The 24,520-nt window shown below is 34.0% G+C and overlaps 1 protein-coding gene across 1 annotated transcript; it reads left to right on the top strand.

Annotated features, from left to right (window-relative positions):
- Positions 1-7,567: 7,567 nt before the first annotated feature.
- Positions 7,568-23,021, top strand: LOC113073972 (receptor-type tyrosine-protein phosphatase epsilon-like). Its single transcript, XM_026246665.1, has 18 exons — positions 7,568-7,662; positions 7,742-7,815; positions 9,629-9,765; positions 10,967-11,057; positions 11,355-11,431; positions 11,659-11,695; positions 11,799-11,896; positions 14,344-14,463; positions 14,623-14,786; positions 16,713-16,848; positions 16,976-17,125; positions 17,206-17,299; positions 17,571-17,647; positions 18,649-18,783; positions 18,877-19,002; positions 19,130-19,281; positions 22,193-22,328; positions 22,433-23,021. Exons 1-18 carry the CDS (start codon positions 7,637-7,639, stop codon positions 22,505-22,507), a joined length of 1,905 nt encoding a protein of 634 aa, XP_026102450.1. The 5' UTR covers positions 7,568-7,636; the 3' UTR covers positions 22,508-23,021.
- The last annotated feature ends 1,499 nt before the right edge of the window (positions 23,022-24,520 follow it).

Raw genomic sequence — 24,520 nt, 5'->3', positions numbered from 1 at the left:
CAAAGGCAAACACGGCATTATTGGAAGTGGGTTGGACGGTTAGCTTGCCGGTCAAGACTCACTTTGAACAGTTAATGTGCTGTTGTTGTTGTTTGGTGGACACTGTGGGTTTGTGTAATTTGATTGGGCGAGTCAACGAGGTTTCTTCCTCTTAAATAGGTCGGCAAGTAAAACCCGACAATGACAAACGGCAGATGGACCATACCGTGAAAGAGAACAGCTGATTAATAAAATGGAAGGATGAGGATATTAATGAAAAACTGAAAGATGTGATCTAAAAGGATTGTTATAGGCAGAGATTGGATGAAAAATGAAAAGGCTCTTGTTCTCTGTTGGTTTGACTCCGGGGGTCGTTTTAATGCATCCTCCAAGCTTGAGTTTGTTTGAAATTTGTCTGAATTAGATGATCAGCCCCCGCCAGGACAAATATCCCTCACTTAGTTTCCTAGAGACCCGTTCATCTGATTCACATAGACAGCGGTATTGTAGAAGTAAAAAATAAAAAATAAAATAAAAAAACTCAAGTCCAGCAAAGTTCATCCTCAGTTTATAGTTGATGATTTGGCTGGAAACCTGTCTAGAATATGTCTGAGTCATATTTCATACAGATAACAAAAGAAATGAGCAACAAACTGTATTTTGTCTGAAGAAATCTAAGCCTGTTGTTAGGACTATTAAGATTTTGGTAACACTTCACAATACATTTTCATTTTTTTTAACATTAGTTACCTAGTTAAAGCATCTACACAGCATTTATGAATACATTTTAAGATCAAACGCTGTATGGTAACATTAGTTAATTAACAAAGGTTAATAAATTAGTTAATTTGTTAGTTAACTCATTAACTAATGTTTACAAACAAAACCTTATTATAAAGAGTTACCAAGATTCTTTGGCATTGTGACATTAAACTTTGTATTTTAAAGAGTAAGTAGACCTAGAAATAATCATTTTCTTATATGTTTGATATGAAATGAAAATAATATTTGTAATAATAATAACACACCTATGTTATTATTTTGAAAAATATATATATATTTAAATTTTTATTAATATATAATAGCACAAAAACAGTTATGACTCATGTCTGTTCTGTCTTTAATTCCTCGTTCTTAAAGTAACCTCAGAATAAAGTCAATCTTAAAGTGGTCACAGTCTTTAACACTTATCAGTCGGCTTTTATTAGTGCAGATGAGGTGAAAAGAGTATGACAGAGTGCTAAAAACAGACTGTGATTCTGTGAAGTGCATGTCCAGTTAGACTTTATAGATAGAGCGGTACGAGATGAGTGGGAAAGAGGGCTAAAAGTATCTTCAACATTGGGCACAAGTTTTGATTCTGTATGTCAGTGTCTAGCTGCTGGCAAAATTAACTTTATGTAAGAAAATGAAATGAGAAAATGTAGAACTTGTGTTTTATTTATGCATTCATACTTCAGCTTTAAATGAACCTTTTGTATTTTTGATTTCAGCTCTGATTTGGCATGTTGAGGTGCGTTCGTTGCATGCGGGCATTGTGGTTTGAATCCAGACGTTTTGTAATCCTTCCCCCACAATCGTTTTCTGCCGTACACACACACACACACACACACACACACACGTTTGTTTTTGTGAAAAGTGGGATCATCCCATAGGCGTAATGTTTTTTTATACTGTACAAACTGTATATTCTATCACCCTTCACCAACCCTACACCTAACCCTAACCCTCACAGGAAACTTTATGCATTTTTACTTTCTCAAAAAAACTCATTCTGTATGATTTATTTATATTTATTAAATGTATCATTCAATATACCGGTATGTGTTTTTTTTTTTGGATTATAAACATATTGTGTTGCCAAATTCATTTGGAAGTGAGTTGTCTCCTTTAAGTTTTCATAAGAGAGCTGAATTATTTCCTGTGTAGAAATTAAGTCGAAATTTAGACTAAATCAGCTATACTTTTAAGTATTTATTTCTATTTCAGTTTGGATGCTGCTTATGTAGATATCAATGGAATTCACTTTGTTTTTAGCAGACAAATACTCCACATACAGTAGATTCATGTGTACTGAGAATTTGGTCTGACATATTCAACCTACACAAATACATATTTGCACACTTATTACACAAGCATGCTCTACATAAACCGTACTTTCATTCTTGCTTTCGCTGATTAAATAAGGAAATGTATGAGGACTGTTCCTCATTTAGAGTTTTTGTGTGGGCTGAAAAACCACACGAAGAGCGTCTCTAATTCATAGTTAGCAACACAAACACACACACACTCAAACAGAGATAGTCTCACTTACCATTTAATACAGCGAGTGCATCCCAGGCCGTGTCCGACACATGTTGGAGATGGCATAAGGCCTCACCCGAGGCTATCTGCAAATGTCTTTCGTATGAAAGGAGCCTGTCTGCTAGCTTTACCCCATGACCTGTTTACAATACTGAGTCTCAGAAGTGGCCTATCTGCTTGGGGCAAAGACAGCAGAGCAGTCCTGAGCACAGCCAGAACAAACACATCACATGCTCGCTGACCGAGGGAAGTGTGGGACGCGGAGGAAAGGAGCAGACTGTAATTATGTGAAGGTAAAAGTTAGCATCAGAGATCATTTTGTTTAAGATTAAAATAGCCTTTGTTTACCTTATGCATAATACTGTATATTGGTAACTAATTGATTATTAGCTGACATAATATTTATATTTTAATTTATCGATTTTGAATGTGTAATTTTTTTTATTTTATTTATATATCTGTATCTTTGCCATTATTTAACGCTTAAATATTTTTGGAAAAAAAAAAGCTAAACTAAAATATTACAGTTTTGTAATCGTAAAATGTAACCTTATATATATTCTTTATCAAAGATAGTTAATATAAAAAAAATATATATTTTTGATGCCTAAATTCAACTGTAATATTGAATTTAAATTATGAAATTAAATTACGAAAATAATAGATTTTAGTCTATCTGTATTGGTAAAATGTATATTGTTAAAATAAATTGGGTTCAGAAAGTTTTTTTTTTAATCAAAAATGGTAAAATAATGGTAAATAATACATAAATTAATTAATTGATAGAATAATTAGAATGTATATTAAATTTATAGTCATAAAATATTGTGAAATTATTAACTATTTTCTATTTTGATAGATTTTTCAAATGTGATTTATCAAACCATGGCACTTCATTATTATTATTATTATTATTATTATTATTATTATTATTATTATTATTATTATTATTATTATTATTATTATTATTATTATTATTATTATTTTAGTATTCTTTAATGAGTAAATGTGATTATTTTGTAACTGTCACTTTTGACTGATTTAGAACCCTACACGACTATATATTCTATTGGACACAAATCATATTGATTCATTTTAAATATATATATATATATTTTTTTGTTGTTTGTGAAGTACCAGTCTCCATTCACTACTTTGATTGTAAGGAAAAGTGACTCATTCTAAACATTTTCTTTAGAATTTCATGCAAGAAACAATATGAGTACACAATGACAAAATGTACACTTTTTTAAAGGATCTCTAAAGGAATGGGACGTGGAGGAAGCAACTCACAGTCTATTAACACACTGGAGTCTTGTAAGACACAGATTCGTCAGACAGACTCATTTGGGAGTCCATTGGCTGCTCTAAAGTGTGGCTACACAAGATTTATGTGTGTCACTGATTTGCCCCACTTACTTTAACAGATTCCCACTGTGTCCTAGCAAAAACACACCAATGTGCAGGTGGTGTGTGTGTGTGTGTGTGTGTGTGTGTGTGTGTGAAAGCATTGTCACTGAGGAAAACTGTGCCCTTGAACAATGCATCTCACCACAGGAATCTCCGCAGAGACACAGATAAATCCCTCTGGATAGAAAGCATAATGTTATTCATTTATTTGCATGCACTCAGATGCAATCTAAGCATGTGTTATGGATATATATATATATATATATATATATATATATATATATATATATATATATATATATATATATATATATATATATATATATATGTAATCATGCTTACCTGTGCACTTGTTTCCTCAGGCTTTGCTATCGGCCTCATACCACATGATACAGAGAGGGTCATTTCTTCTCATTAAATGTCTGTCATCAGTCTTTGTGCCACTGCAGGCAGCTCTCAGGTCTTTATTAATTGCCGTGGGATACAGTTTCGACTCAAATACTCGGACTCCAGCGTGCTCTGGGATACTATCGAAAAATGCAGCATCTGATCGCACTTCATCACAGCAGCTAATGCAGAAAGCACTTTATTTACACCCTGCCTGATGAACGATGCATCCTGAGAGGTTACCAGGGAGAAAGACTGGTGTTCAATGAAAATGCAGCACAAAATAGTTTTTTTTTTTTTTTTTTTTGCATCGGGATTATAGGTAAACATTTTATATATGTATGCAACAAGAAAAGTATATGTGGAGGGTGTAATGCTCCATTATTTTTGTGCACATCGCACATTTACAAATTTATAATAAGCTTTTAGCTTTTTTGCAGTTCACCCATGTTGTGTGATGAACACATTTTTTGTGGCATTGTTTTGTGGTCTTGGCCTTTCCAAAGTTTAAAGATAGTGTTAAAATTGGTTTCAGTAAGATTGATTTATTTATTTATTTATTCATTTATTTTTTAAGAAATGAAGCCTTGCTAATAAGAAGAGATAAAAACATTACAGAATCTTACAAACTTTTGTATATTGTTTGGAATAACCTGCACCTACAAATTATGCATATTATGACCAGGAATGTGTGTTAAAATCCTTATTTACAACCTTAAAACAAATTCTTGGTCTTAGCAAACAATCAGTATTTAAGAAATACATTCCAGTGCATAGAATCGCCTTCCCCTTTTCCTCATTGCATATCCAGTTTCACTTATAAATGTCAAATTACAGAAGTGAAAAATGTTTGCGAATGCAGTTTCTTGTGGAGAATCTGAACATCTTAAATTTTGATTTCATGTTGACTTTTCATGAAGTGCAGATGCTCCATGTAGTTCACATTCAACTTTAGATTAAAAGTCTATGCATAATTATTAGGAATAAAGTAGGGTAGTTCAAATGAAGTTGAATCTAAAATTATTTCAGACATTTTTGGTGTTTGAACACCGGGATTCTCTCTATGCATTGTGCTGGTTTAGTGTATTAGCAACAGCACCCAGATCATTTTCTCAACGAAGAGCATCAGTGGCTGTGCGTGGGTGTTTTGTGGAGTGTCTTATCTCTCTGGAGCAGCTCTGATAGCACAGCTGAGACTGAATGAATCCTCATGGCTTTTCCTGTCCAGAAGTAGCCCACGACAGATAGAGAAGACACAGGCCGGCCTGCATTCAAAAAACTTGCTCTGTATTTTAGTTTATTTGCTTTCAGGCATCACTTTTACTTTTACTTTGGATTAAATATATGATGCAAAACTTACTGTGCACCATTTGTGTAATAAGCTTGATTATCAAAGCAGAGATCTAGTATTGTGTCAGTCAAGTAACGATGCAGATTAAACTCTACTGGAAAACAGTATATAGTCATGCACGTCAATTTTAAACACCTCTAAATTCATAGATTACTTCAGATGTGAGAATGTTTCTTCTCAGTTTAATCCGCTTATAACACCCTATTTTTACTTAAAATCCCAAAACTAAGTATGATGAAAGTAAATACTCATATCTAATCTATGTAAAAGAGAGCTTTATGGTTTTGCATCTCTGCTTTAAATGTCAGTGAGGGGATGCTCCCTGGTTTGAAGTGTTTGGACTGGAACTGTTCTTGAATGGCTTTGGTGACATCTAGAGGTGAAGTAATGAAACATTTTTTTTTCAATGCAGTAATACTGTAGCTTTCTGCTCCGTTGTTTTTGAATAGACTGTAATGCACCGTCACATTTAATTAAAGAAATGACATTACATTTTATGAATATTTCTAAATAATCTACTGATATGTTCTCTTCTTTTCTTGCAGACACAATGGTCCTTGTTTTTTCCTGTCATTAACAACTGCACAGCCGACCACAGTCAATCCCACAAATGGCAATAGCAGTGGTAAGTGCTTATTATTTAAAGTTAACATAATAACAGTATTAATAATAAAATGAGCATTGCTGTTTTTTCTTCCCAAATCCTTTCGGTTCTAAATGAAGAGCAAGACAAAAATGAGTAATAATTTTATTTAGCAGTTTAATATTCACTGAAGCTAAATTCTTACAAATTAAAATGTCTTATATGCTGTAGGCTGCATATGGTATTATACATTTCCTCTCGTGGAATACATGATTCTGATTGGTCAGTCATTTTGCAGTCAAATATTTCTAAATCGTGTGCTAGTTTCTCACAGTGTAAAGTAATTCCAGTTTTATAGGTGCAATCATTTGTTCATTAATTAATTAATTAATTAATTCATTCATTCATTAGGGTTAGATCTCCTACTTAACTATAAACTTTTTTACCCCATAAAGTTTAATATTTCAATTTTTTTAATATTTAATATTTTCTAATTTGTTTGAAAACCAGCATCTGTGTAAAATGAGTTCATACTTAAAACATTGTAAATGTATGTTTAAACATATATCATCATAACATATTTAAATAGATATTATTTCTTTTGGATACAAAATTTGTTCCTGTAGCTCAGTTGGCAATGCTAAAAACATCAGAGAAATTATAATAGATGATTATATATTTTATATATTTCATATATATGTATGTATGTATGTATGTATGTGTGTGTGTGTGTGTATTTTGTATATATGTATGTATATTGCATTTGCAGATCTTAGTTTTCCAAAATAATATATAATTTCTTATATACATACATATATAAATATTTTTCATTTTCAGATTTTTTTATTTATTTATATATTTTTTTATAAAGTGATTGCAACCTCTAAAAATTGATTTCAGAATGTTCATTACTCACAAATAAATGAATGAAATAAGTCATTGATAACAGTATAGTGACCCCGACTGGCTTTTGTTGTTGTGTAACAGTTTTCAGTGAGATGTTTTCAGTGTTCTGCATCACGTAACCATCAGTGTGGATTTGTGTTAAACCTGTGGTGCATTACGCAGACTGTGATTTCTGGGTTGCAGTCAAGTGCTGATCTCAGAGTTAAGTGGGTGATTCATGTCAAACCTGCTTTTAAATGAATGAGCGATGCTTATCGCACAGTCAAAACAGCACCAGGCTCTATATTAAATCACTAATAATGCCTTAGCTTGACTGGCTGCCATACCTCTGAAACACTGAGCGCCGGAGCAGCTAAGTGTGTCTGTTTGTCGGCCAGTTTCCTGTTCTTTTGTTCACTGTGGGTTTAACTGCCTCTCCTTCTTCCTTAGAGTCTAACACATACATCCTGCCCATACTCCTGGGTCTGTCTGTCGTGGTGATTTTTCTAGGGTTGCTGACCTGGTTTTGCCTCAGGTATGACACACACACTCACACACACACTGTGAGTCTGTCATGCTCGTAAGCTCCACCTCTTTCAGATTAAGGGCGGGTCCAGGAACTGAAACATGCTGTCACACATTTATTCATACACAGCCTCAAGGTGGTAGACCCACAGATTTTTATATGGTAGAGAGCGTGTCATAGAGTGTGTGTTTGTGGAGAAACAGCACCTCTGATGAAAAAGAACTCGAGTTTTCGTTGGTGAGACGGATGTGATGTTAGGATGTCGTCCCACATGTTGTGTTCGGGTTTAAACCTAATGTTCTTTGCTTTCTTTTAGGTTGAAAAACCAGAGGAAAGCTGTCATCACAGCCGTCGACAAGAAAGTACCAAATGGCATCCTGGAAGAGCAAGGTAAGCTCCCACTTGCTCTACTTCGATCCGGTTTAGTTGTTTCTGGTATGATAAAAGCAACTTGTGGTTTGGAGAGCTCTGTTGTGAGTGATATGTCTTGGCAAGTTTCACTTCATCAAATGTGCTATATTCAGCTTCCTGTTGTCTCCAGACGTTATGAGAGCAGGACGTGAGCGTCTTTGTGAGCTACACGTGCTGTTCTATCTAGAACGACTTCATGATTGCAGACAAAGTTCACTTTGGCTGAGGTTTATGGGTCATATTATGGTTTTTATGGTGATTTTTGAGGAAAATGGTCATCTGAATGCCTAGTGTTTACAATGAAAGATCAAATCATTGATAAGCACTGATGTTGGGTTTACAAAGATATTCCACAAACTTTAGTTTTAATGGTATGATCGTTACTAAATCTCTTAACGTACAGTGCATTCAGGTAAACTGGGCCACTTTGGGACTGGGAAAAAATGGCCTAATTATAATAATAATAAAACAAAATAGTAACACTTTCCAATTGGGTTCCATTTGATAGCAATAGTTAGCACGAACTACTGTAACAGTAACAAATACTAAAGCATTTGTTCATCTTTGTTAAAGTTAATTTACTAATACATTATTAAAATCAAATGTTGTATTTTTTTATGTAACTTAATGGACTTGAGCTAACAATAACTAGCAATGAACAGTTTCATTTTTATTAACTAACATTAACAAAGATTAATAGATACTGTAACAAATGTTTTGTGCATTGTTAGTTAATGCATTAATAACTAGTTCAGCAATATTGAGAAAATATCAATATTCCAAATCACTAAATGTGGTTTATATTGGATGTATTGGGGATTGTTTTGTTGCATAGATATGTGGTGAAACATAATGCTTTTTGTGGTTTGATTATCTATATTTCCTCAAGGAAATATTCAAATATGACTAAATACGAAAGAGGAAGATGGTTTAGTTTTAAACTGTTGTTCTTATTTGCTTTTATTAGAGACTGCTGGCCATAGGTAAGAAAAATCACAAAGAGCTCTGTTTCAGACTAGGAGTGTGTTTCTTAGACAGCAGTGAGACTTATTCCCCAGAAGGGATTTAGTCCCCAGAATCTCACGTCGTTCTCCTGAGAGACAGACCCTGTTAATGTCCTCAAGATGTCCGCATCTCAAACTGTGCTCAGAATTCAGTTTTTGTATTCAATTCTTATCTAGAGTCCAATTGTCACTGCAAGTCTTGCAGATTTATGCAATAGATTTCATATACAATCCTGATGGAAATCTCTCTTGAGGAATTTTACTGTGAGCCGAGACGTGAAACAGCACGCTCTAAACATGCAGGAAACTTTAGTTCAATGACATGTGCTGTGTTCTGTTCAGTTTGCATGTCAGTCTGAGTTTCGGTGTTCAGAGGAACGTCACACCTGTGTGAGGGAAGTGGCTTACCAACTTGCAGCTTTCTGTGCCAACATTTGATTGTCTCTTTGATGTACACTAAAAAAATACAGTAAAACAAAGTAAACTATCAAATGTATCTGGTGGTTCTACTTTACTACTTTTTTTTGGTGGTACACTGATGTTTTAACTACATCAGTGGAACCTATATAAACAGTGGAACCTGTCAATCCAATTAGTAAAATGTGTGTGTGTACGTGTATGTGTGTGTGTGTGTGTGTGTGTGTGTGTGTTTGTATTTCAGTTACTGAGGTGATTGCAAATTTGCACTTATTTAGAAACCGTAAAGTAAATATGTATTTCAATCTCCTAGAGATTCTTTACTTTTCGAGTGTTTTATTATAACATTCTTGTGCCGTAATCCTCTACAGAACAGCAGACGGTGGTCTTACTGCCCAGATCCCCCTCCACGTCCAAAAAATATCTCCCCATTCCCGTAGACAGCTTGGAAGAAGAGTATCGGATACGCTCGGCCGATGATGGGAAACTCTTCCGGGAAGAGTACAGTGTAAGTGATTGATCATGGATATATATATATATATATATATATATATATATATATATATATATATATATATATATATATATATATATATATATATATATAATAACAAGTTGATTAAACAATATTGACAAGAAAAAAAGAAAACAACAACAGAAAAACAATCACAAAACACAGCTTCAGCAGCTTTTTAGAAGCCCTTTAGAATCAAACATGAAAAAAAAAAAAATTGCGACAATAGTTGTTTACGCTAGTTACATCACTCATGCTGCTGTGTGTTTCGTGGCAGACTGTTATTTTGTAAAGAAGCTGATGTGGTGCTGTTATTAACTGACATATTCATATGGATCAGCACATATCCGTCCACATTCGCTGACCTCTCAACTGCTCTCATTTCCCACTGAGAATTACTGGAATTGAGATGTCGAGGAGTCATTAGACATTGAGTCAATCGAGAAAGCCCCTCTCTCCTGCTTTAGGCACATGATTCAAGATTCGCTGCTCTCACAGACCCATGATTCAGGAACGCACACTTAATGAACCATGTGAATTTTCCGTCCCATGGAAACCATGTTTATGCTCAGCAATCTTAATGGCCACTTAAACTATTTACATCGGAATGGAAGTGGATCTGCTGGTTAAACAATCACCTATACATACAGAAATAAAGTGTCGGCAATAACAAAATGACAGATTTGGTGGGAATTTGAACAGCATGATCAGTTTTGCTCACATACAGAGTTATGTAGGAATGAATGTGTTAGGTAACAATTCAAGTGCATTCAAATGAAAACGAATCAAATAACGTCTCAGGTGCGTGATTTACAGACGAGAGAGTTCAATATACACATTAAACACAGTACACACAGTTTGCAATTAATGTCCATTTAATTAAATGTACAGACTACATTTAATTGAGCAGAAAGTTTACAGCATCTGTTATTCCCTGACAAATCCAAACAAAGGTTTATTCGATTTGGCATCCAAGATCAGATTTATGCATTTAGCAGACGCTTTTATACAAAGTGACTTGCAGTGCATTCAGGCTATAAGGTTTTGTTTATTTGAATTTATTTATTTATTTTACTAGTATGTGTGTTCCCTGCGTAATTAACCCATGACCTTTTGCGCTGCTAATGCAGTGCTCTACCATGGTGCAGTGGCTGTTGGTTTGGTGTTGTTAACGTGTCATTTTTATCGTTGACAGTCATTACCAGGGGGTTCGACTCAAGGAACATGTGAAGAGGCCAATAAAGATGAAAACAAGGAGAAGAACAGATATCCGAACATCTTACCATGTATGTATTCTCTCTCGTTCTCTTTATAAATATTTATTGCGGGTGATATCAGACTGAAATTGTACCTCACTGCTGCTGCCAACTTCACGAATCTGACACAGCTTCTCTAAATAAAACATTTATCACTTTCAGTTCCTTGTGCCCACATCCATGGCATTTCACAGTTTTACTTCTGTTTTTCCAAACATTTTTTAAATATTTGGTCTGTAAGACACTTTTTTGATTTAGCAATCAAATATGTGTATTTTTAGAAATAGAAATCTTTTTTTTTTTTTTTTAATCTTTCCTGTTATCCAGATGACCATTCCAGAGTGACTTTAACACCGATCGATGGAGTCCCGTGTTCAGATTATGTCAATGCTTCTTATATCGATGTAAGTGATTTGTAATGCTGTGAGAATTCAATGCGTCAATGTTCAAACATGCATTTACTTATTCAGTTCTACTTTTTCAAAAAATAGCTCTGGAGCATGTGAATGCAAAACATTGAGAAACAAAACCATATGTTTTGTTATAATGCGTTACATGATTTAGCAAAATATTTGCACCCCTGTTTGCATTTAAATGTTGGTTTCATAAGCGAGTGCTTCTTTCTTCCCAGGGTTATACAGATAAGAATAAGTTCATCGCAGCACAAGGTGAGTGCATCTGAATGCAAAAATAAGATTGATTAGTCACATTAATGACAACAGTTTCAGCAGCGATAAGCAGACACTTGATATAATGACCTCTGTGTTTCAGGTCCAAAACAGGACACGGTTGCAGACTTCTGGAGGATGATATGGGAACAGAAATCAGCTACTATTGTAATGCTAACAAATCTGAAAGAGAGAAAAGAGGTATGCATCCTTTTTTTGATTTCTGGTGTGTTTCCTTGTGTTGGTCATGGGGTATAAATAGTATAAATAGTATCTTTCATTATTTGTTTATTAGTAGTAGTGTGTCTTGCTATTTGTACTTCCTTTGGGTTCTCAAACCCTTGCAAGGTTAAAATAGGTTTCTCACACTTTTTTTTCCCTGTGCTGAATCAGTCTAGTAAATGAGATCCAAAAAAACAGCAGCCAAAACAACCACTGACAATCTCATCTAGATAAAGAAAGAAAGAGTGACCTTTCTTTGGATGATTTAGAAGATGAATCCTATTTTCAAGTTCTCAAGTATTTTATTTCATATGTGGTGCTGAAAAAAATACAATTAAATTAAAAAAATAAATAAAAAAAAATAAAAAAAAATAAAAAAAAAAATATATATATATATATATATATATATATATATATATATATATATATATTTTTTTTTTTTTTTTTCCCAGCACCACATATCATATATTTATATTTTATTTTTTACCTGACTCAGTTTTTTGGGGGAAATTGAATAGAAACCAATGAGAGTCAGTAATCTGGGATGCACATGGCCCCAAATGAGAAATATTCACCAACTTTCAAGAAGAAGTAGTTAAAAATAAAAAAATAAACCAGCATTTTAAGTTTGAAAATTGAGTTTAAATCAAATTTACAGACAGCACAACAGGAGAGTTAAATAAATCAGATTTCTGAAAGCTACAGTAAATTAAAATTGTAATTATTATTTTAAAATGTAATTAATTAAAATTAAAGTTATAATGATTTTGAAATTTAAACAAATCCTCTTATCGTAGCAATAAATTAACATTATATTATATTACTTGTCCATATGTATTGGCAAGTGTTCCCTTCGAACTAAAGTGCACAACATTGCACAGCGTACTCCTTATAGCTTTAAAAGCATCAGAATGCAAATAAAATGACTACAGACCCACTGAATTATGTGACTCTGGCCCACAGAACCAGTCTTAAGTGTAATTTTTTTTAAATTTAGATTAATACATCAGCTAAAAGATATATAAATAAGCTTTCCATTGATGTATATATATATTTGATTTCACTTCAGTGACATTCTATAAACCCGATTTGTTGATCATCTTCAGTAATAACCCACAAGTGTCTCCGTCTGGATCGTCTCTGATATTCAGATGTCACAGGACTCGTCTTTCTCTCCTCTCCGTCACGTCCGTGAGCATCTCTAGAAAGAGGAATCAATAAGACACAGAACGGAGAGGAGATTAAAATCAGCTTTGGGTCGGGCTTAGAATCGATGATTTTAATAATGGCTGATAAAGCTCTCTCTGGCCTTAACCTAATTAGTCAGTAAGAGCGATTTATCCTGCGCTCTCTGGATAATACTGACTGACAGACAGACTGTTTTAAGAGCTCAGATTAGTATCATGGTGTCTTAGAAGTCACCTTTACTCCTCTAATGCACTTCCAGCTGTTCAGTGCCAGTGTTGGACTGATTTACTCTGCAGGATTCAGATGTAATGCATTTATGTTTATCTACAGAACATCATATTTTGACCTTGTATCATGTTTTCTGATGTTCATGTCTTTCTGTCTTCTCTACACTATGTAACTTTTATTAATAGCATTAACAGACATTGTTACGTTTCTATATTACATTGATTGTACTATATTGATGTACATTCAAATAGTGCATTATTTATTGTCTTTTCAAATGTTTTTTGCTGCTTGAATGCTACGTTTTAAACAATATCTAATTGTACTTATTAATATAAGTCAATATCAATCAATAGTAATCACTTTTGTATTTGAAATGCAATATTAGCAGCTATATATATATATATATTACCATCAAAGCATTACTTTTATTTTTTAGAAAAACTATTTTTTTTAAATATTAACTAGATTTGCATCTATATGTGTCCTACAAAAGCAAAGAAGGGTTGCATTCATTCATTTATTCCAAGTACAAAAATATTGATTGTAATAGTAATACAATTTAAAAAAGAAAATAAGAAATAAAGAAAAATAATGGCAAAAAATATTTTTAAGTATGGTTATTTAATAAAAGGACAACATTTCTCCCCCCTAAATATTAATAAAAATACAAAAGAAAGTAAGAAATACACTAAAATAATAATAAATATACTAGCAGCTATATTTTCTGCTATGGAAGCAAAGCGAGTTTAATACGAGTGAGAAAAATATACAAAATAGATAAATAAAATTAAAAAAATAAATGTATTTATTTGTAATTACATTTACTAAATGTAAGACAAATCTGAATTTTATATTAATACAATTTAAAAAGAAAGTTAGAAATAAACAAAAACAAAGAAAACTATTAGCAGCTACATTGTTGCACTGTGCAGGTTAGCTGCAATATGAAAAATAAATAAAGATGTAAGATGGTAGGTTGTGGTATAAATGTGCTGTGTTTTTCTCTGTAGGATAAGTGTTATCAGTATTGGCCTGATCAGGGATGCTGGACGTACGGTAACGTGCGTGTTGCCGTAGAAGACTTTACAGCACTGGTGGACTACACAATACGCAAATTCTGTGTGCAATATGTAAGTCTGAACACACCCATGCATGCTGAAGATATGATACTGACTCCTGCAGTTATATGCATATGATTCTGAAGGGGATTTTCTCTGCTGTTGTCAAGTGCAAGTATATGTGTGTTTTTCCTGTGTCAACACACTCTCACCTGTCTGTGTCCACCGCAGCAGGCCAGCGATGGCACTAAAACGCCCCGTCTGGTCACGCAGCTTCACTTCACCAGCTGGCCTGACTTCGGCGTTCCCTTCTCGCCCATCGGCATGCTGAAGTTCCTGAAGAAGGTGAAGCAGGTGAACCCGTCGTACGCCGGGCCCATCGTGGTGCACTGCAGGTGGGTTGTGTTTCAGCGTGTTCTCCTGTTGTTGGAGAACCACACGTCTGGTGTGAAGTCCTATCATTTTCCATATGTGAAGTGTGACACGTTTTGATCTGTAAGATCTTCATGCGAAGATGATGTTTTGACCTTATGTTGTTATGTTTGATGAGTTAAAAACTTTAATGTCACTATTTTATACTACTAATTAATAATTATACTACTAATTGTAGTAGGCCTGCTATTACTAATATTAATGTTAGTAGTATGTATTAAATTAAATTAAATTAAATTAAATTAAATTAAATTAAATTAAATTAAATTAAATTAAATTAAATTAAATTAAATTAAATTAAAATTAATGCATTTAGCAGACGCTTTTGTGCTTTTGTGCTTGCTAGTGCAGTGCTCTACCAGTTGAGCTACAGGAACACTAGTAATAGTGTACTTAGTCGTACTTTTACTGATAGTACTCAAAGCAATGAAAAACAAATGAGATTATATAAAGTATATAGAAATATATAAACCTTTCTTCTCAAGATTTGACTGTTTTTAATAATAATGTTCAATCAAAAGTCAATGTTAATTGAATTCAGTGTTAACTATTAAAAAGTAATATTATCTAAAAATATCTGTACTATAACAAAGCAATTGCAGGTTAGCTGAGAAATTCTACAATAATATATAATATAATTTATAATTAAATATTTTTTTATTTCATATTTTCAATGTTTTATATATGTTTTATTTTTTATTTTTTACTTTTTTTTTAATTATTATTATTATTATTATTATTATTTAAAACAAAACCATCACAGTAAGTGTTAAACTTCAGTCCATAACTGGAGTCTTTTGGAAGGTTTTAATTAATTAATTAATTTATTTATTTTACATTTGACATTAAAGCTTTATCAAGAGCCCAAACTTCCTGATCAAACGTCTTATTTCCACAAAGTAACAGTACATTGCAGATTTGAATTTAAGCTTTAGTAAAAAGGACAAGTTTTACATTAACTTCCATCCACAGTAATTATTTTCCAGACCTCTCAGACTCTTTTGCGTCAGTCTGTCACGCATGCATTATTTATTTTATCAGACAATGATATACATTATTTAGAACGATTAGCATGTGATTTGAATTAGGTGAATGAAGGTCTTTTATCGCTGCTGATTGCCCAAATATATAAAGTGAATTGATGTAGGTCCCTGGCTGTGTTTCGTGACACAATAGTCGGTCTGTCCTCTCGTCATCAGTGTCTGTGTCACAGTCCTGTGTCCTGAACAACCAAACACAGCATCAGCAGCAAAACCAGACACTTCTCTAGTGAGGGTTTGTTCATTCATTTGCTTGATCACGCTTGCCCTCTAGTGTTCAAAAAGAAAATGTTTGTTTGACACACACAAGTGTGAGTGCTTGCTCTTGTTTGTGTGTAGATATTACTCACTTGCAAAAAATATATATATTTTTCTAGAAATATTATATATATATATATATATATATATATATATATATATATATATATATATATATATATATATATATATAATATTTCTAAATATACTATAAATTAAAAACATATAAAAATATTCTACTAGAAATTTTTTTATCCATCAAGGTCAATGATTTATATTGTGAAAAAGTGGTAAGTAAATGCATAAATAAATAAACAATTTCTAAATATAATATAAAAAAATGTATATATATATATATATATATATATATATATATATATATATATATATATATATATATATATATATATATATATATATATATATTTGTGTGTAGAAAATAAAATATATATATAATTGTTTTTTTTTTTTTGTCTTTAACAATTTGGTTTTCAGGAGTGGACCATTAATTTTTTATTGATTGATTATTGATTTCTATTGTGTAAAAGTTGTCTCTGTATGATAATTGCGTCTGTGTTGTGTGTCCGCCAGTGCCGGCGTGGGCAGGACAGGAACCTTCATCGTCATCGATGCCATGATTGACATGATGTACGCAGAAAAGAAGGTGGATGTCTTCGGTTTCGTGTCACGAATACGTGAGCAGAGATCGCAGCTCATTCAGACGGATGTGAGTAGAGCATGTCACTGGCTTTTGCATCACTTTTCTTCTGCTTATTTAACTTATTGTCATTAAAGAACAGGTGACAGAAGTAGTTACCTAGAAGTCATGACTGAAAATCAGCTTTGTGTTGTAGTTGCAGTACTCCTTCGTCTATCAGGCTCTGCTGGAGTACTTCCTGTACGGAGACACGGAGCTGGACGTTTCCTCTCTGGAGGGTCACCTGGATAAACTTCACAACACCAGCGCGCCGATGGACCGCGTGGGCCTGGAGGAAGAGTTCAAGGTGGGGATATTAGTGGTGTGCTGTTGCTTACTGATCTGGATTCAACAGATTTTAATGCATTTTTAATGCTGGCTTTGCAGAAACTGACAAACATGCGTATAATGAAGGAAAACATGAGGACGGGCAACCTGCCTGCCAACATGAAGAAGAACCGAGTCCTTCAGATCATTCCATGTGAGTTTAAGATCATCTGCATTCATGAAGAACAAAAAACCCTGAGTGAATTATGTGACCTTATCTAAAAACGAACATAAATATAAATGTCTTTTTCGATCTAAAATGCTGTCGTGCAGCTCTGATGTGTTTAGAAGGAAGTTCATCAGAAATCTCTCTTCCTTTTCCTGTTCTCCTTGTGACTTCAGTTGGAATCGTGAGACATGCAGTTCAAAACACCAGAGGTTTACGCTAGAGGTCAATTTACGTCTTTTCTCATTCATTTGTTCAGATGATTTTAACCGAGTCATCCTTTCGATGAAGAGAGGTCAGGAGTTCACCGATTATATCAACGCGTCTTTCATTGATGTAAGTTTTAAAGACTCTTTCAGGGGCAGTGTGTGATGAAACATTATTAACATTGGTTGTTGGCATTTTTATTTTAAGCATGTTTTCTTTTAGGGCTTGTGCTTGGATTAACCAGGTCCAAAAAACACTTTTTGCCAATTGTTTGTATTTTTCTTATATTTGTCCTTATGAAAAAGTGTGAATATTTAGCTGTTTTTCATGCATATTAGTGACAGTCAAACCAGAAAGAAAGAAAGGATGATGGTAAAACTTCCACTCAGATAAAAGTTGTTGGAAGAATGTGTCTTGAATAATGAAATAGTTTACCTTTCAAAAGTTTGGTCTTGGTGAGAATTAAATAAATAAATAAATAATAATAATAATAATAAAAATCATCAAGTCTTCATTTATTTGATCAAAAATTAGTAACAGTAAAAACAGTACGATTGTGAAATATTATTACTAAATATTATTATTAAAATGTAAAATAATAATAATAATAAAAAAATCATCAAGTCTTCATTTATTTGATCAAAAATTAGTAACAGTAAAAACAGTAAGATTGTGAAATATTATTACTAAATATTATTATTAAAATGTAATTTATTTCTGCGATCAAAGCTGAATGTTCAGCATCATTACTCCAGTCTTCGGTGTCACATGATGCTGATTTGCTGATCGAGAAACATTTTTTTTTCAGGATTATTTAATGAATATGAAGTTCCAAATAACAGCATTTATTTCAAATAGATATTCTTTCTAACATTATACATGCCTTTACTGTCACTCTTGATCAATTGAATGCGTCCTTGCTCAATGAAATAAATTAATAAATAAAAAATCCTGCCTCTTATGAATGTAACTGTCAGGCTATTAATCTAATAATTGGATTTAAACCTTGTATTATGTTGCAGTTCCTCACAAATGGTCAAGTTACTGTTTTATTTGCACTCCAGAGACAGTTTGTATTGATATCCTGGTCTGTAGTGATCATATTATCTTGATGTGTGTATGTTTTGCAGGGATACCGGCAGAAGGACTATTTCATCGCCACGCAGGGTCCTCTGGCGCACACGGTGGATGATTTCTGGAGGATGGTTTGGGAATGGAAGTGTCACTCGATCGTGATGCTGACAGAACTGCAGGAGAGAGATCAGGTACACACACACACGTTACAAATCCACTCTCACACGACTTTCATGTCAGCTTTGTCATTTGGAGAGTACTGTATGTGTGTGTGTGTGTTGCAGGACAAGTGTTTGCAGTACTGGCCTACTGAGGACTCTGTGACTTACGGAGACTTCACGGTGGAGATTAAAGGAGACACGCTGTGTGACACGTTCAGTCTTCGAGATCTGCAGCTCACTTACCGCCCGGTGAGTGCACATTATGAGCTTCTTTGCATTGTGCATTCAGTTTGCCTTGGTGTACATTGGGAGTTAATATGTAAAGGTTGCTTGGATGAATGTGTAATGCATGTTTGTGTGTGTGTGTTGTTAACAGGAGAAGCAGACACGTTTGGTCCGGCAGTTTCATTTCCACGGCTGGCCAGAGATCGGGATCCCAGCCGAAGGTAAAGGGATGATCGACATCATTGCTGCGGTGCAGAGACAGCAGCAGCAGTCGGGCAACCACCCCATCGTCGTGCACTGCAGGTGATGCATTTAACTAGCTGTCTAAATGAAGTCTCACTGTAGACCAGAGATTCAGAAACCATTTTTATCAACCGAAGCCCTTTGATCTAAAATATTTACTAAAAGTACCCCCTGAGATTTTAGGTTAATGCTTCTGTAATTTAACAATATATGCATATGTTCATGGTTCACTGGTCACATGAAATGCACATAAACAAATTACAATTTCTATTTTTTTTTAAACATTATTTATTGCATTATTTAAAAATATATAATTTATTTTTAACTTTGCATCAACTCACAAACTCTTGTTGCAAACCCCAGTTTGGGAAAAACAAAACACCTTCCGATAGACTTATTAGTGCTTTATTAATAGTATTTGATAAAGATTAATCAAAACCTTACCACTTTAATAAAATGTTTACAGGAGGAAAACGTTATTAATTTACTACCAATTTTCAGCACTGAAAAAAAATCTATGCTACAAATTTGATCCCTATAACTTATAGTGTATTTTGAGATACTATTAATGAGATACTAATATAGTTTTTATTAATCATTTGAGTCATTTTTTTTCAGTTTCATTTTAGCAAAGGTTTTAGTAATTTTTTTATGGTTTTTGTAATTTTTTGAAGTTGACAATGCCTTAGCAAATAGCTGAAATAAAACATTTTCTATACATAATTTAATTTCAATAATTTAACTTTTGATGCTCTATCGGTTAATAAACAGAACTGCTTGCGTCTTGCGGAAGAACATCGTAGCCGGAGCTACTTCTCTCTGTTTATGTCTATGAAGAATCACAAAGGTACTGGGTTACTCCGCCGCGGTACCCCCGAAGCAATCTAAAATAGTCCGAATATAAACACTTATTATAGGTGCACCCTAGTGATTCAGGACAAGCTAAAAACACGGTTTGGAAAATGGATTCATGGTGTACTCACTTATTATATACATTTTTCTACATTTTGCACACAAACAAAGTTACGGACAACGGCTCTGATTGGTTGTTTCTTACCGGGAGCGGATTAATTTATGCAAATGACAATAGGACACTGGGAGAAGCCAGAGGAGCTTGATTTTTTTCACAGATTATCTGTCTCATATTCTACTGTCAGGACATAGTGACAGGTTTAACAAATATGTAAAAAATATATTTTTACAAAAGTTACCTACTGCAGCTTTAAAGGTGCCATCTGTAATGTTTGGCAAAAAAAAATCAAGTCATACTCCACATTCCATACCAGATGTGGCAGTATGCCTCAATAAAGTGAATTGGTCTACTCTAAAGTAACAAACGAGAAACGGCATAGTCTCTATGCTCCGCCCCTACTTTCACAACAACACTACAGCCATAGCCGAAGCCTAACTGTGCGTTCACACCGCCGGCGTCTAGAGCGTCAAAAATCGCTCTTGCCACTCTGCTCACGACGCTGCAGAAAGATTTGTGAGCGCTCAGACGCTCTAACGTAGATCGAATGCTTATTTTGTATTTAAAGCGGCCGCAAAGCAAACAAGCTTGTTGATCTCGTGCAGACTAACCACAAGGAGTTATAAGTTAACCTCATTAAATATTGTTGTGGACGAAATATTAGGATCCTTTATTAAAATCAACAATCTCAGACACCTTGGTCCACGTATCACTTTTAATTTATTTTTTATGTCCCTGTACGCAAACAGGGACACATCATAGATCAATACAAACACTAAACAGCAATAATCAACCTGTCCTTTATTCTGCTTGGGAACTAATGTGTCAACTCTCAAGCATTCACCGTGAGACACACGCAATTGACTCTTTTCACATGCTTTCACGCCACACATCAATTTTTTCACGCACAGAAAAACCACGAAGCAAAGAGGACACAGAGACCAACAGACTAGACAGAGCAGGTTAGTTATGATATAATAATAGGGCTGTGCAAAAAATCGAATGCGATTTTCATGCACCTCTCATCAGTAAAGACGCTCCTGTAATTAGAAGTATATCTCCAGCACGTGCGTTCAGATCAGGGTTGCCAGGTTTTCACAACAAATCCTGCCCAGTTGCTTCTTAAAACTAGTCCAAAACTAGCCCAATCGCGTTTCCGGGAGGTTCCCCGATAAAAATTGCTTCCCGGGGTTAAAATATAAATTTTTGGGAAGGGTTTCCCTGGTAAAATTAGCATTTTAGGGGCTAAATATCACGTTATTGGTATTGGGATTGCTTCAAACCGCGGACATGAAAAACAACCGCAGACTTGGCAACACTGGTTCAGGTGGAGCGGCAGTTACTGCACAGAGCCTTAGTCTACCGACAACTAACACAAAATCGCTTTCAAAATCGATACATTTTTATGTTATAACTTCCCGAAAACAAATACACAAACATATAAAACAATCTTCTAGCGAAATACTAACAGCATCTAACTTACCAATCCAAAAGAAATGTTGCAAGTTCGGAGTCGAATCTCATTTCTTTCAGGTCCATCAGTTGTATCCAGCGATTAAAAGCAGTGCAGATGTTAATTTGATTTGTGATTCCGAGTGCGGTTGTTTCCCTGTAGCGGGTGACGCTCTCTTCCCTGAACTGAAATGAACTAGTGGGCTGTACTTTCCACATGATTGACATCAGGTTCAAGTACGCCCACAAGCCGTGCGAGTTATTCGTGTATTGCAGGTTGGCTGGTGGTTATGCTGCCCGCATACCGCCTCCCATGGCCGAAACTGGTATTACGACACCTGTCGGGCCGGGGCTAGTAATGCTAATGTTAATTAAGGTTGATATCTCTGCAGCACTATAACTTGACATTTTTTTTATGACATCATCGCCCTTATTTCTTCTCATTCTTTTGATGCGTGTAGGTCATGTTATGGATATTTTTACCTCAATTATTGCATATGGCACCTTTAAGTATGTCATGTGTTTTGTCTGTGTGTGTGTGCTCTGCAGCGCCGGAGCGGGTCGGACCGGTACGTTTATCGCTCTCAGTAATATTCTGGAGCGAGTGAAAGCCGAGGGTTTGCTGGATGTGTTTCAGACAGTGAAGAGTTTACGAATGCAGCGGCCACACATGGTGCAGACAGTGGTCAGTGCAAATACACTTCATACCCTTCATATCCATATGAATGCGATGTGGGATCAAATGATTTTATTCATGTATTATTTCTTGTTCTTTCTCTCTGTCTGCAGGAACAGTATGATTTCTGCTACAGAGTGGTACAGGACTTTGTCGACATTTTCTCAGACTATGCCAATTTCAAATGATCTAATCTGCCTTAAATGTTTAAGTTTGATGCTTTTTTACACGTCAGTCGGTCAGGATTTTACACCGCGACTGGAAGATAATTGCGCTCTATTTTGCTATGCACTTCTCCTCGATGTTACTAAAAGACCACATCTCTCTGTAATATACTAAGGCTACTAAAGTTTTAAAAAAGTGTTAATTGTTTTGTCTCCTTTATAACATATTTAAATTAGTTTATTTTATTTTGGTCTTAAATCATCTTTCTCATGACGGATCATTCCAGTTGGACCTCTGTTGTTATTGTAAAATAGTGTTTTGTCTGTTTATTTCTTCAACTAATTATTTGTATTTTTTATTAAGCGACGCGTGTAGAATTTATAAAGCTGTTGGTGGTTTGTATTTATGCACTGTCGCAGACAGGACGTCCTGCCAGATAAAACATGTATGTGAATGTTCCATGCCATTTTATTTATTCAGAGTTATTGTCTTACAATTTATGAAATATATCATTGTGTCAAAAAGTTGTTTTGTTTCTGTCTTTAACATTTTACTCATGAGTCATTGCAAATGTGAACTTTTTTTTTTTTTTTTTTTTAAACGGCAAATATACATAAAGCGAGTGAGATTATTTAGGTTTGACAGGAAACGGCTAAAGTATTGTTCGTAAGAAAGGCACAAACACATTCACATGATGTAACATCGGCAAGAATTTCTATTAGATGTGATCTTGCACAGAAACAACAACTGTATGAGACTCATGACCTTTGACCTTAAACATCCTGCCTCTGTTTCCCTGAGAATGATGCTGAGAAAAACTGCACAGGTTTTTAAAGCACACATGCACCACTGATTGTTGCCTTGCAGAAGGCCAAGGATTTACAAATAAATGAACAAATGCATTATGAAATCAGACTGTTGTCCTGTGTCTTATTTCTAGTTGGGATTTTCGGATCAATAAATCAGGTTTACAAAATTAATTAGAAACATAAGAAAGTAAAACTAAAATTTACAAATGCAAATTAATAACTGAATAAATGTTGAGAGTAAGTCAATAATTATATTTTTTAAAACAAGTTTATAATTAAAATGACAAAATTAAAGGTGTATGATTATGCTTTAAGTAATAATAATAAAATAATGAATAATGAAAAACAAAATAATAAAATGATTATTTAAAATAATAAAAATGGTCAAATCACATCTTTCTAAAAATAAATACAAATATATTGAAAACATGTTTAATGCTAATTAAAATGATTTATTGATATAAAATGCAGTTAATTAAATAAATACATTTTGAGGTTTTGTGCAGAGCCAAGAAGTCAGGCAAAAAACCCACTTTTCATTATTAAACCAACAGCTACCGCCATCTAGTGGACATGTTTGTTAGTGTTTCATTTTCTTTTGACATGAAAACCGGGCCTACTGTAAACAAGCACATGCTTAATAAAAGCAAATATATTTTCAGAATCTACTGTATATTATGCTTTTATCAAGCATGTGCATATTATGTTTTTTTGTATTACTTATCTTTAAATGTTTTTTTTTTTTTTTTTAAATGATACATTATTATAATAAAAATATAAATGTAAATACTTATATGCACAGCCCTTTGGTCAAACTTGTTTTCAAATGTGTTTTATGAATAATATATTACTACACAGAAATATATACGGAATGGAAAAAGATGTAAATACAGCCATGGCCAAGATATTTGACAAAACATATTTGAGCCCAGTCTGTACTTCTGTACTCAGGTCAGTAGATGTCACTGTTGTATTTACTAATCTGCAGGAGGTTGAGGCCTACTCTTCCGTTGAAAAAAATAAAATAAAATAAAAAAAACCCTTTTCTTTGGTAAATAAATAATGTTGCACTGGAATAGTTTAGCAGAGTTTTATTGTGCATAACAGAGCGTCATGCCACTGGCATCTTAAAGGATTTCTGGTAAATTCAAGTTATGTTTTGTGTTTGTTGTGAGGTTGTTGGGTAAAAGTGTAGATGTCAGTTTAGTTTTAATCTCCTGCTCTTTT

This window comes from Carassius auratus, unplaced genomic scaffold (genome assembly GCF_003368295.1).
Source record: "Carassius auratus strain Wakin unplaced genomic scaffold, ASM336829v1 scaf_tig00013375, whole genome shotgun sequence".
Classification (NCBI taxonomy): Eukaryota; Metazoa; Chordata; class Actinopteri; order Cypriniformes; family Cyprinidae; genus Carassius; species Carassius auratus.
The sequence above is the reverse complement of the archived record's forward strand: the minus strand, read 5'-3'. Positions and strand labels throughout refer to the sequence as shown.